Here is a 14,755-nt window from a genome sequence, read left to right on the forward strand (position 1 = left end):
TGCTTCATAGGAAAATGCTTTGAGAGATTCACAAATATCGACTTCATTATATGAGAAATCTTGCTACTATCGTTCAATATTTTTGTAGAATATGTCTCTACCTTTTTTACTTCCGCGACTTCAAACTTGCATAGGTTTTAATATATTATCATGTCTGGGATATTTCCCATCGGCTATTATCTCATTCTGCTGGTATGAGATATCTTGCATTTTTTGTTGTTTTTCTTCTTCTTCTAAACAAGAGAGCGTGTTTAATCTTTCACTATTTAATAGAGAAGTTTGTACTGTGCTAGATGGATTTCAAATTACGTTTATACCTGCGAAGCTGAATATTGCTAGAATCGAATAACCCATTTACACAGCCCCAAGCTCGTCTAATCATATCTTTTTCTTATTAGTCTGTAGTTTATAGACAGTACAAGATAAAAATGGCGGTGGAATTTTGTAATACCTTTTTCAACTAGTAAAGAGCTCAATTTTGAAATGAATCAATGATTTGGGTATTGTGACATGAAAATATTGCTCGTAATTATTATCATTTTATCCAAAACTAAAGATATTATTAAGTATTAAAAAGAAAGCAAATAGAGGTTATATGCTTATTTTTGATATACTTATTACTTTTATTGTTATAGTAAAAGCTTTATTTGACAATAGAAAAATTGACTATATTTTAATTTTATAAATTATTACTAATGATATTTTCATATTAAAAATCACAGAAATATCATTAACTTTCGATAAAGAAAGCAGATATATGTTTATTTTGAGTATAGCTTCTACTCTTATAGCTATTATATATATTTCTTTAATATATTTCTTAAAAACACTTCTTAAAATATACTTCTTCAATTTTATTAATATAGTATACTAATATGTCTATAATATAATAAAATTCATCACTACAGGAAAAAAAGAAGTGCTTCTGGGGGTTTCCTGGGTGGCTGCCCAGGAAGCTATCCAGAGGGAGCTTTTCATTCTCCCCTCCCCCCCCCCCCCCCCTTTCCCACCTCTTGCCTGTTATGGATTATTACATAAATCTGCTATCTAACAGATATGAAACTTTATTCATTTATTGATATACTTTTCTGTAGCTTATATGTGTCTTTTTATTAGTACTTATATATGCGAGTTCTGGTTTAAGATTCATCTTTATTGGGCATTACAGATGTTTACTTAAGATTATATTTCAAATCATTAGTCACTTTACAAGTAATGTTTACTTAATTGGGCTTTATTTATATATAATTTAGATTCTTTATCTTTTTAATTGGATGGTAAATTCATTTTTTACTAAAATTTCTTATACAAGGTGATTTTATTGGGTGTTGTAACAGAAGTAGATCTTATAAAAAGTGTTTTATTGGTTGTTGTCGTAAATGAATATTGACTACTGCTGTAATTGAGAATAAGTCTGAAGGAAATAATACAAGGCCTCAGCTATTCCAGTCAAAGGTGTCTACCAATTACTTTATTATTTAACACACAGGTTTAGCATGCATGATAGTGATTATATCTCATATGATGATATCACCATAATATGGGATACATCAGTAGATTATTATAAGCATAATTATAACTCATAAACACATTTACTTTCGATGTTAATACTTCATTGGGACTACACGCATTTATATAATTAATCATACATTAATTATCCCAAGATCACGTTGCTCTGATTAAGGCTCAGATAGGATCGATTACCTGACCCCAGTCATATAATTTTCCCGATCCAAAATAATATAAATAGCAGTAGTAGTTCAGTGTAGGAACCTGGTCAAACTTTGATACAAAATCTTTTCTCAATAAACAAAACCTACACAAGTTCTCACGAATCTTCGTTCCTAATCTCAAATCTTCAATTCTTCCTCTTAAAAACTTCTTCAACTTCAACCACCACAACAGTTGTCATACTGAAAATAGCTTATTATATATAAATTTTACTGTCCAGATCTTATCTTGTTTACTATATATTTTATTTATAACTAATATATTATGATATACTACCTACCAGTCATAGAATTATTGAGGTATTCGAGATTATTATTAGATTAGTATCTTAATAATAAGAAAAGTGAATACTATGAGAGTGTTATTTATTAAAGAAACAAAATAATATTGTTTATATCTACTACTATTAAAATCTCTGTAATTCAAATCTCTGTTGTGTAATAGTTGGTTTATACTATATGAGTATGTAGTGTATGTATAGCTGCTATATAACAGTTCTGGAGATTGTTAACTTGTCAGATTCATTAGTAAGAAAGAATCAGTATTTGGTTGTAGAGTTTGCTATTCATTCAATTGTGATATATATACTACAATTATAATTTACTGTTATTTCTTATGGTTTTTCTATAATTAACTAACTTTTGTAGCAGATATTTAATTCTTATAAAACCTGATAAAGTCTATGTCATTTCTTTTAAATAAAAATACATATCTAATATATATGGAACTCTTGTTCTCTTACAATATAGAGTTTTAGCTTTAATTTAGCTTTAAAGCTTGTATGGAAGGAAGAAGAGCTAATTCATTGTAAACAAGATAGATAGATATGTTAACAGTTATTTTTTTTTCTTATTTACTTTAATCCTGAAATCATGGCTTATCATTTTATATGTATGTCTCAGAGTTGTATTCTTTATATTGGGTAATTATCTTAACATTAGATCATTACTATTCTATAAGATTTTATATTAGTTTATATGTTTTATCTTCTTTTATAGTTTTTTATATCATAGATTAAAGTGAGCTTTAAAATTGTTTAGCTACTCATATTTTTATACATATCAAAAGCTTTCAAGTTTATTTTCTCTTGCTCCTTATAAAGTTATTACTAGTCTTATCTCACAGCAAAAAGTATTTCTTATATATTCTGAAATATTTAAAAGCTTAAATAATTTATATTGGTTATAATTATAAGAAAAAATAAGAAATATAAGCTTAATATAGAAAAGAAAGGAATAGAAAGAATTTTTTTGTTATTATTTGTTATATTTTTAGAAAAGAAAGAAAAACAAAGTGCAGACGAGAAGTACGGTGAGACTTTGTTTATTGATGAAAAGAGAGATGATCTTCTATTGCTATTTGCTATGTGAGTTTATATAGACATTGCGTGTGTATTTAGAATAATGATATGAGTATATCATGTGATGTCTGTTTTCTTATATCATAGATAATATATTGTTAAGTTATTACCCACGCTCTTGTTTGAGTGATTAGTGATGTTGACTAAGGTGTGTGACCTTGTTATCGGTATATTCTTTATTTAATGATAGTGTGAGAAATAATGTATAATTGATACTGGTCGCTTATTCAATATGTCTTTGTCTTATTGTCTGTGCGCTCTATTTGAATCTACGATTATGTTGGATACAACATTATTATTAATTTTTTTTTGGCAAATATAATAGCTTTATAAGAATTGTTTTTTATAAAGACGCTGCAATAATACTTTTATATTTAATTACTATTTTAGATTTTTAGATAATATATAATATTTCAGATATAAAAATAATAGAAAATAATAAATTTAAAAGATAAAAATGTATAGAAATACTTTGAGACTATATATAAGTTTTTCTTTATTTATAAATAAAAGTATTTTTTATAAGAAAATATAATCTGTTCTTGTCATTATATTTTAGTTTCTTAAGATTTTTTTAATTTATTATATTTAGTTATTAGAGTGTATTTACTGCTGAATTATTATCAGTGTTATAATTATAATATTAAGTCATAAATAGTATTTCTTTAGCTTTTATCCATTCTTCTCTTTATATTTAAGCTTTAAAATTTTCTACTAAATTAGTTGCATATATTATTGACATAGTTTAAGTGACAGTATAATATAATTATTTTAATGACTTTTAAAATACTATCTACTATAATAATTATAATAATTATTAGCCAATTATTTAATTATTTTTTATATATTATATACTGATAAGATAATATTTGCTAAATTATTTCTGTTGTAAATGAGTATTGACTACTGCTGTAATTGAAGATAAATCTGAAGGAAATAATATAAGATCTCAGCTATTCTAGTCAAAAGTATCTATCAATTACTTTATTATTTAATATACAGGTTTATTATGCACAATAGTAATTATATTTCATATGATGATATCTCTATAATATGGGATACATCAATGAATTATTATAAGTATAATTATAACTCATAAACACATTTACTTTCTATGTTAATACTTTATTGGGACTACATACATTTATATAATTAATCATACATTAAGTATCCTAATATCACATTACTCTAATTAAGGCTCAGATAAGATTGATTATCTGATCTCAGTCATATGCTTTTTCCAATTCAAAATAATATAAATAGTAGTAGTAGTTCAGTATAAAAATATTGTTAAATTTTGATATCAAATCTTTTCTTAATAAACAAATCATATACAAGTTCTTATAAATCTTCATTTCTCACTTTCAAATCTTGAATTCTTCTTAATACTTTCTTTAAAACCTTCCACTACCACAACAACTATAATAAAAAACAAATTGATATACTAGTGTTATAAATGAGTATTGATTACTACTGAATCTGAGAATAAGACTGAAGAATAAAATAATATACTCAGCTATTTCAGTCACATAGATCTGCCTTTATGATATTATCTAATACATAGATTATCATATACATAATTGATTATTTGTTATTACCATCATGACATGAGATATACAAATACATATATATTATATATATAATAGCATTATATTTTATCTATATATTTCTTTTATTATACAGATATTTAATTGAGAGACTACAACTACAACTATTTAATATTATGAAATATTATCTGAGTATCTGGGTTGTAATAGTAAAATATTATCAATAGCATAAATGCTCTTCTTTACCAAAACTCTCGGATTGATCTGACTGGAGAAGTATCATATTAATTAGTCTTTCCATATCTTTTCAGAAGAACAATACTCTTGGAAGATGACTCATTATGATACAGATTACTTAAGCACATACTGAATTACAAATTAGAATAACATATAAATATCAGTAGATAGTTTCTTGTAGAGAAAAAATCGAATTTTACTATTCTTTATTTTTCTTTTGAAATAAACAACTTACACAAGTTCTCACAAATTTTTTGTCTATATTGTATTTTGCTTTATTTTCTCTCCACAATAACTAGCTTAAGTATTTTCTATCTAATTTCCTCTCTTGTTTCGTTCCGTTTTTTCTTATTTTTTCATATATTTTCTCTCTTATTTTTCTATCTCTTATCTGTTCAATTAAGTTTATTTTGATGGTATCTTAAAAGCTGCATGCAGAGTGTAATAGTAAATCAATAAAATATTAAAAAAAAAAGTTGATATCATGCCAAACGTGTAATTGTTATGTATGTTAAATGTACACACATTTATCACAATCATGTGATTCCTCAATGGTCTAGTGGTTATGATCCGTCGCTTTCACCGTCGTGACCGGGGTTCGATTCCCCGTTGGGGAAATTCATTTTTGCCGAGTTTGTGCGGTGTCTGAATTATGTTCAGCCAATCATAATGTCGGGGATTTTTTTGAAGAAATCATAAAATATGTAGTTTACTGCAGTGTTGTTCCTGATCTAGACTATCTTCCAATTCACTGTAAACGTAGCCAAATCGGTCAAGCCTTAATAACACAGGAGTATAGCAAATGTGAGAGAGGATAAAAGATGATTTTTATTATTTTGATTTTGGGTTATCTTATATACTTTTTGAAATGGCTCTTCATCTTTGACTACACTCAAGTAGTGTCTAATAATATTACAAATTTCTAAAATTACAAACTGATGAATAATCATTCTAATTCCTGCTTCTTTTGTAAGAACAAGTCATTAGAACTTGTATCACCAAAATTAAGCACAACAACTGTATATCTGATTATGAAACATTACAAGTCAAGACTATAATGATTTTGTGTATGGCAATAATATTATATTCCAGATCTGACGGAAATTCATATAACTGATACAAGTTAATACCAATTAACGTTTTCTGACATGAGTACCCCTGAGAGATTGAACCCACAGGACAGGGCACACACGTTACGGCAAGGTAACCCACCTAACTGTGCCCAGTCTACAACACTACGTCCAAAGAACAAATCTTTGCACATCTTCACTGCTCCCAACTTTGACAAGAATATGATTGTGGATCTTGCATCCGCTGCATGGGCTAGTACCATCCATCCAATGAGTGTCTTGTTTAATCTCGGAAAACTCGTTCCCACAAGGGACGTGGATGATGTTCTCTCTGACCGTGTAGGCCGGATGACCTCTCTCACTCTCCGTTATACTTGCTCAAAAGACCTTCTGGCAGAAGCCTTCTTTACTGACCCTTCCTCCCGCACCAAAGCAACATCCGATGGGTTGACCTATCAAAACACCCGAATCATTGCTACACCAAGATTGCCTTCTAACAGCCACATTGTTAAGGTTAATCTTTACCGTATTAATGTCTGCGATCCTAGCACAGATCTACTCGAGCCCATCGAAAATGCATTCCGGCCTTTTGGCAAAATCGTTCAGCTGAGAGCTTATCTCTCACACCGTGGTACTTTCCGTGGCGAAGCCACTATCTATTTAGACACCTCTGGACAAGATGAAGTCCGCAGTCTCCCAAGCCGTCTCCACCTTGGTGGGTCTCTTTCCTGCCTTGCTGAGCTCCGCTCCACCGATATCACACCTGTGTGTGGATACTGCCGAGAGGAAGGGCATTATCTACACTCCTGCACAAAACGTCCTCCCCGCGCACCTCGCTGCCAACGATGCGGTGTTCTTGGTCACGCCATAGACAGTCGCGAGTGCCCCACTCATCCAGACAATATCGAAGCCGAGCGGGCTATCCAAGAGCAGCAGCAGATTGCACTTGCTGATACTGCGTCCCTTCGCGCACACCAATACTCGGTCGCTATGATAGAGACACCCGTACCACCAGTCACTTCATCAACCTTGACTCCTACCCATGCTTCACCCATTCTCAACCCACCTGCTACACACACAATACGTTGCCGTTCCATATCAGTGATGAATACTCGTGCCATGATGACCAGAAACCGGACCCCACACAATGACAATCCCCCAATTCCATTTGATACAACTATGTATGACCCGACTGGCCGTGGGCTCAATGCCAGCAAGCACTCACCAGGCGCCCGAGGCCTACATAGTTGCGATGATGGCATTAACCCAGCAATTTACACTGATGACGAACTTCGACAGTCTCTTTTTGAGGCCACTCTCCGGACTCGCACCCAAGGTGCATTCCCGTATACTGATCTGGATGGTAACACACCTATGACTGATGGAACTGAAAAGTCTGACCGCTCAGGTCAGCCAAGTTCATAAATGACTGTACAACATCTTCGCATAGGAACCTTGAATGTTCGAGGTCTCCTCTCTACCATCAATAACCCACAATCCCCAAAACTTCTTTTCATCCAACACCTTCGTACCCTTTCCCCTTCCCTTTCATTACTTGCTCTCCAAGAGACTCATTTACTCCCTATACATCACTCATCTATTCACCTTACATTCCAAGCACAGGCCAGCCTATGGACCCCACATTGCGGCCTCGTCTCTTTCGATCCCCTCCTCCAATTATCTCAACTGCATGTTTCTCCTGACAACCGTGCACTCGTTGTCAAGGTTACACATACCGACCATCGTGTTAATCCTTTTGTAGTTGTGGTTATTTATGCACCCAACATTCCTTCCCACCAGCGTACTTTCTTCTCCTCATTAGCACGCACTCTCCCTACTGTCATTCCTTCCCTGCCCGCCTTTATTCTGGGGGACTTTAACTGTGATCTTAGCCATCGTCGCAGCCATCCACTGGACTGGAAAGGATACATTCAGAGTAATTGCGTGGATGCCATCACTAATTCTTCTTCACCCCTGTTACCCACTTTCCACAGCTCTCGCACCCGCACATGCATCGACTACATTTTCCGTCCACACAGCATTGTTACCGAACGCCCTGATGTAACATTTATCAATCCTTTATGGACTGACCACTGCCTTCTTGCAGTCTCCATTCCTTTCTCTCGCCCACCAGGTTCTGGAGTCTGGAGGTTTAATACGCAATATCTCCTGCATGATGAATTTGATGCTCTCATTACCAACTTTCTGGATAAGGCCGACTCTTTTCTCTCTCCTGACATGTCTCCCGGTTCTCGGTGGGATCATATTAAGCATGCTATCAAACAGCTCGCCCTAACGTACTCTAAACGAGTTCAACGTCAACTCCGAAATCAGGAACGCCATCTTCATCGTGCTCGAAATGAACTTGCAATTCATACTCGTTCTTCTCAACTTCTCCGCATTGAACATGAGCTTGCCACCATACAATTGTCTCGGGCCTCCACCTTGGCTGCCAGATCTGGTGCTAAATGGTGTGAAGCTGGCGAGACTTCTTCGAAATATTTCTTTCGTGTGCTCAAACAGCGAGCCGCTGCAAAAACTATCTCCTCTCTTGTCGACCCTGTCACTGACGCGATCTACACCTCTCCCGCGGATTTGCTTGGCCATACTCGCTCTTTCTACCAATCTCTTTACTCGCCGGAACCCATTGACTATCCTGCTGCACACTCTCTTATCGACAAATTCCCACCTTCTGCCCGTCTGTCTTCCACTGACTCTGCCTACCTCATTGCTGATGTCACCTTGGATGACATTCTGTCTGTCCTTAAAGCCGCCCCCATCAACTCTAGTCCTGGGATGGATGGTTTGCCCTACCCATTATGGGCTCGGCTCTTCTGTCACCCAACGGTCCAAAATCTTGCAGTTCAAGTCTATAATAATGCATTGCATGGTGTTTTTCCTCCATCTTGGCTGGAAACCGTACTTGTTCTCCTACCAAAAGCCGGTGACACTACCTCTCTCCGCAACTGGCGACCCATATCTCTTATAAACTGTGACGCCAAGTTGTTCACCAAAATGCTTACGTCCCGTTTACGATATGGTATCGACACACTCATAACACCATTCCAAACGGGTTTTATGGCAGATCGGTTTATTGCTGACAATGGTTTGCTGACACGCCTTGCCATGTCACATGCACAAATAACCCAAGACCCATGTGTTGCCCTTCTTTTGGATCAGGAGAAGGCCTATGACCGTGTCCACCCTGCGTATCTTCGTCTTGTCCTGGCCAGAGCCGGTTTCCCCACAATTTTTGTTGACTCCATCTGTGGTCTCTTCTTTTCTACTCAAATCCACGTGAATGTGAATGGGCACATATCTTCTTCTTTTCTACAAAGCCGGGGGCTACGTCAAGGTGATCCTCTCTCCCCCTTGCTGTTTAACCTGGCCTTCGAACCTTTGCTTAGATCCATTCTCGCTTCTCCTGCCATCCGTGGTTTCCGATTTCTGGTTCCGCCATCTCTCTCATCGTCCTCTCCTGAGCTCTCACCACCTCCACTCAAACTTCTTGCTTATGCCGATGACCTTCTCGTCTTTCTTTCTCTGCCTGCCGAGATGAGTGGTCTACTCAACCTTTTGCGTATATTTGGCTTAGCCTCTAACGCGAAAGTCAATCTCCATAAGACAGTTGCTGTTGCTATGTCTGGACAATTTCATCTGGATTGGGGCCCTGTATTGGATGCTGCTGATATTCACAGTTGACATGACCGTCACTCCGCCACTGCCATCCGTTACCTAGGCTTCCCATTGAGCTCACATCCGTCCCAGCTTGAGACCTTCCGTGCGGCTTTACTGGTCAAGCTTAGGAACCATTGCACGCTACTTTCTCAAAGATGCTTGTCCGTTCGTGGTAAAAGTATTGTGGCAAACTCACTTCTTCTCAGCTCAGTATGGCATATGCTATACGTGACTCCTGCACCGCTATCTTTCTTTGCTGCCATTCGCACTCATATTCGCTCGTTCCTGCGACTGGGTTTTGGTAGCCCTGGCTGGCCGCTTCTCTGTCTGCCATGCAAATCAGGCGGTTTGGGCCTGATTGATCCTGATCATCAACAACGAGCTCTTCAATTGCGCTGGATTCTCCCTATCTTGCATTCTCACTCTTTTTCTTCTACTTCCTTTATACTGCCATACCTCGAATTTATACTTCCTCTAAACTTTCGCGCTCCTTCTGCCAGTATTGCACTTTTGTTTCCCTGTAGTAGTGCAACTTGCCCAACTTCACTTCTTCCACTGCATCGCGCTTGTACCTCACTTCTTCCAGCTTCTCTCCCATCCAACTTGCAATTGCCGCCAACTGTGGTCCAACACTTCCCATTAACTTCAATATGGATGAACGTGCCACCCTTTGTTGACTCTTCTCTGAACCTGAAAACAATTCTGGTTTCTGACGCATTTTCTCTGGAGACTGATGACCGTCTTGTCCGCAAGGTTCGTGGTACGTTTTCTCGGGCACGTAATCATATCGGTCATTTCTTCCAACAGATTGATTCTGGAAGGATGGTCCTCTGTCCTTGGTTTATCTCTTGCCTTGAACATCGACCTTCTACTGACACCCCTTCCCCCGATCTTTCCTCACTTCTTTCTTTGGTACGGTTGGACAACACTAGTTTGGGTAAAGCTAGCACCGGATCTCTTCGACGCCATCTTCGCCCGCAAGTGCCCTCATCTCTAAATTTGTCTGTCCAATGGCATAAATTCTGGTCTGTCTCTATACCCCACCACTGTCGCACAGTCTGGTGGAAAATGCTTTGGGATAGAACGCCAGCCCGAAAACGTCTCAATCTATTTATACCTCGACGCTTCCCCAGCTCATCTTGCATCTTTTGTCAAGATGCTACTGAAGATCAGTATCACTTTTTCTTTGGCTGTTCTATCAAACGGCAGGTGTGGAACGTCATTCTCTCTCGCTTTTGCCCAGCCTGGAACCTTGCTGAAATCTGCCTTCTCCTTACCAGAGGCAGCTTCCCACCACGTTCCTCCCATCAAGGCCTTTGGATTATCCTTTCCGCTGTCACTGCTAAAGCGATTTGGAGTGCTCATTGGAAATTTGTTTTTGATGACCAACCCTTTCTGTCAGGCGTTGTGGCACAAAAAGCGTCCACTGTAATAGAAAAACACATCGGTACACTAGCTTAAGTATTTCCTGTCTAATTTCCTCTCCTGTTTCATTCCGTTTTTTTCTTATATTTTCGTATTTCCTCCCCCTTGTCTCTCTATCTCTTATCTGTTCAATTAAGTCCACTTTGATGGCATTTTAAAAGCTGCACGCAGAGCGTGGCAGCAGATCAATAAAATACTAAAAAAATATATATATATATATATATTCCAGATCTGATATTAGAGGTATCCACTATTATGATATTATGTTTTGATCTACTACTTAATCTGATCTTAAGGATAACAACTTAATAAATATTATAGAGTTCATAATTAGGATCACACTTGTCTCTAGAATACCAAAAAAAGGACAGTTCAAGATGTCTTATCTGAGACTTCTAGAAGAAAAACCTACACTATACCTAGTGTAAACTTTAGCTGCTTTCATTAAATAGACACAGAAAATGAAAATAGATCTACTCAAAGATCACTTGTTCTTTCTGGTCTACATAGATCACCCAGTTGAGAAACTATCTTCAGCATCAGAAAAGACAGTAGTATGATGAATAAAGAATATGGTAGAAAGTTTAGGAATAGATATGTCACTGTTCATATCTCATTCACTACAAGAAACATCAAGTCCAAGAGACATATAATAAGGAGTGCCCATTTGACAGGTCAAGATACATATAAACTAGAGTTTACATAATAATACTTTTGAGAAATGTTATATCAAGTCAAACAACTAATATAAAGAGAATTTGGCCTTGGTAAAGACAATTTTTACTGCAGATAATATAGAAAAGGATACAATATCTGAAGTCAAAGCAAAGACTATAAATATTGTGATAGGTACGACCCACAATAGGGCAGTTGCTAAAGCTGAGACAAGAGATATGGCAGACACCCACCTCTGAATAAAAATAATTTTATTTCCCCACCCATTAAACTAGCTAGCAGAAAAATAACAATTGATTTTACTCGCATAACCAAAAGGCATAAATAGGGAATTTGACAAAAACAACTTAAATAAAAACTGAAAATAAAAGCATGACTCAGAGAGCTAATATCATATCTCTTGTCTTAGCTTTGGTAACTATTCTCTTATATAAAAAAATGACAGATGTGCACCAAAGTAGCAACATATTACCACTTTTTTTTTAGCCATAGTGATTTACAACCTATTCTACAAAATTTTCTGATTAACGCCTTTCCTCTCTTTGATCCTTAATTCTACGAGCTCTTCTATTTGTCAAGATTGTAAAAAATTGTTTACATAAAAGCAAGCCTTAAATCTTCATGTTTACTGCTGTTATTCCAAAGAAACCACTATTGAGTTGAATGAAGACAAGTTAAAGCTTCATGTTTTTTAATACTAATGTATAATTTATTTAATAGTCTCAAAAAAGGTTATCCGGAATGATAAAGGGGTTTTTGTTTGTCTATATTGTGATGAGAAGCAATATCCTAATCTTGATTCATTAAAAAGACACATACAAAAATTCACAACAACAGTGAAAAAGATGACAGAAATTCAGATGCTAATAGCTTGGTCGAGGATGATACTGTTAATGTAATTTTAAATAGAAAAACCTTAAAGACAGCCTGGCAGGTCAGTCTTGACAGCTTGAAAGTATGCAATGTCATTCATAATTAATATTTTATGGTTACACACATTCTTTTGAGTTGGGTGTCAGACTTTGCAGGAATCTTATGGGAACGACGTTTCCTATTTAACCAGACTAATCAATTCTGACTATATGTCACAAGTCTCGTGTCTTTCTCTAATCCTCTAGGGAAAATGATGTATCCTGAAAAAACACAATATATTCATTGTAAGCATTAGCTTTACTACTTTGTCCCCACACTTTGTTTATATATATATATTTCCAGACACCTAACCCTCATTCTCTTAAGAGCCACGGCCTGTATTTGGGCAACTTAATAATAAAATACTGTCTCATATGAAAAACAAATTCTGTATATTCAATCCATAGCAGTTTGCGCCCTAAATCTAGACTTGAAAATAAATGAATAATAATTAGTCACAAATACACTATATAAATAGCCAGTTAGGCAGAATATTATGAGTTGTTGTCATTACACACTTTGTGACGCAATCTTGTTGAATATTTTACTATTTATTGGCCTTCTTACGCGTATTATATCTTTCTCTTTTTCACCTACTCATATTCCCAGAGTCTGACTGTACCAACTGGTAGGTAATACTCATCCACTATTTTTTGCAAAGTACAAAAGGAAATCTTTATGAATATTTTGTATCCTGGCTTTTATTAATTATTATAATAAGGATGGATTCTTACGGACCAGATAGAGTCATTCTATACCAGCAAAAAGGTCACGATTTGTGGTTCAATAGAATCAAAATGTCGCCCACACCAGGAAAGGTTGTTTACCTAAAATCAGCGTACAGACTGTCCAGCCAGACTGTCTGTAAGGTTTCCGCTTTAAGCATTAAGACAACATCGTCACAACCAAAAAATCAAACAAATGATGAGAACAATATTAAAATATATGACTATAAGACATCAGTTCTATTAGCTTTCAATGTACTACAACAACCTGAAAAAGAGCAAGAGAAAAAACTATTGATAACTGAATTAGGGGACCTAGAACCTGTGGTCTATGTTGATCGCGAAGGGGAAGAACACTACTTGCTGGCTGCGCCAAAAGGTATTAGCAACATAATGACACTTGAAGTAGAAAACTAACCGTCATCACTAATCTTCATTCCGAAAAAGAGAAAAACAATTTACCAAGACAGTCAACCCGATTTACTACCATGTTCAATTCGAAATATTGTATTGAATAGTCATTGTAGGGCGTTACTATTAAACTCAAATTATATTGAGTTGGACGATTAGGCTTCACTTTGGTTAAACAGCAGCTGAACTTTAAATCCAATGGCAGTTAAAATATGCGCTCATTTGTTGGAAGAGGCTGTTTTTATGGATGGAAGCAAGTCGTTACTTGTTATTTACGGGTAAATCTATTCAGAACTCTTATAACTGGACGCGCACTATAAAAAAAACACCATCAACTAAAGGGAACATCCCCCAGTCTTCTTTACCTCACACAGATACAAGATACCAAAATATAGGATTATGCTTAATTGATAATGAGAATTCTAAAAAATTAGTGTTGGGAGCAAAACCCGTGAACGTTTTGCTTGCTTCGTCTACACGTCTGAAAAGCAATCAATTACCGATTGTTGGTGCCTCTAGCTCGAATGGGTTTATGCCAAGTAGGGTAACAAGGGTTTTTATTGAAAAGCGCAAACTTAAAGAAATTGAAATAATGATGAAAGCAAATACACAACTTGACGAAATTAAATCCTCTAATCAACATGTACTCTACCCGTTCGATGAACATTCTCAGTTTCGCCAACTAAGATCCAAGCTTGATCGATTGTCCACCTACACGTGTTACCGATTTTCGTTCAAATTTACCGATGATGCTCGAAAAAGACCTTGGACAATATGGACAATCGAATATCGCTCACATACTTAAGACAGAGATTCCAGTATTGTGGCCGCGTCAAAGCTTTTCAAGCACATCGTAACTCAAGTGTGAGACAATGGAGCTGTAGCAAGTTTGAATTTCAATATTGTCGCATCTTTGAAACGTCAATGTAAACAAAGTGGAAAGGTTAAGAAAGTATTTGCTTGTATTGAAGACTTATATGAAGA

The 14,755-nt window shown here is 35.7% G+C and overlaps 2 protein-coding genes and 1 non-coding gene across 3 annotated transcripts; all 3 read left to right on the top strand.

Moving 5' to 3' along the window:
- Window positions 1–5,420: 5,420 nt before the first annotated feature.
- On the top strand, window positions 5,421–5,492 carry PHYBLDRAFT_t33. Its single transcript has one exon. It is a non-coding gene; the product is annotated as a tRNA-Glu (tRNA).
- A 5,199-nt stretch (window positions 5,493–10,691) lies between these two features.
- Window positions 10,692–11,476, top strand: PHYBLDRAFT_74178 (hypothetical protein; the record flags this gene model as incomplete). Its single annotated transcript, XM_018442997.1, has 2 exons — window positions 10,692–11,070; window positions 11,370–11,476. 2 exons carry the CDS (start codon window positions 10,692–10,694, stop codon window positions 11,474–11,476), a joined length of 486 nt encoding a protein of 161 aa, XP_018297947.1.
- Window positions 11,477–13,357: 1,881 nt separating this feature from the next.
- On the top strand, window positions 13,358–14,576 carry PHYBLDRAFT_162960 (hypothetical protein; the record flags this gene model as incomplete). The annotated part of the gene is made up of 2 exons (XM_018434711.1): window positions 13,358–13,739; window positions 14,113–14,576. 2 exons carry the CDS (start codon window positions 13,358–13,360, stop codon window positions 14,574–14,576), a joined length of 846 nt encoding a protein of 281 aa, XP_018297948.1.
- Window positions 14,577–14,755: the final 179 nt, after the last annotated feature.

Source organism: Phycomyces blakesleeanus (assembly GCF_001638985.1).
Source record: "Phycomyces blakesleeanus NRRL 1555(-) unplaced genomic scaffold PHYBLscaffold_2, whole genome shotgun sequence".
Classification (NCBI taxonomy): Eukaryota; Fungi; Mucoromycota; class Mucoromycetes; order Mucorales; family Phycomycetaceae; genus Phycomyces; species Phycomyces blakesleeanus.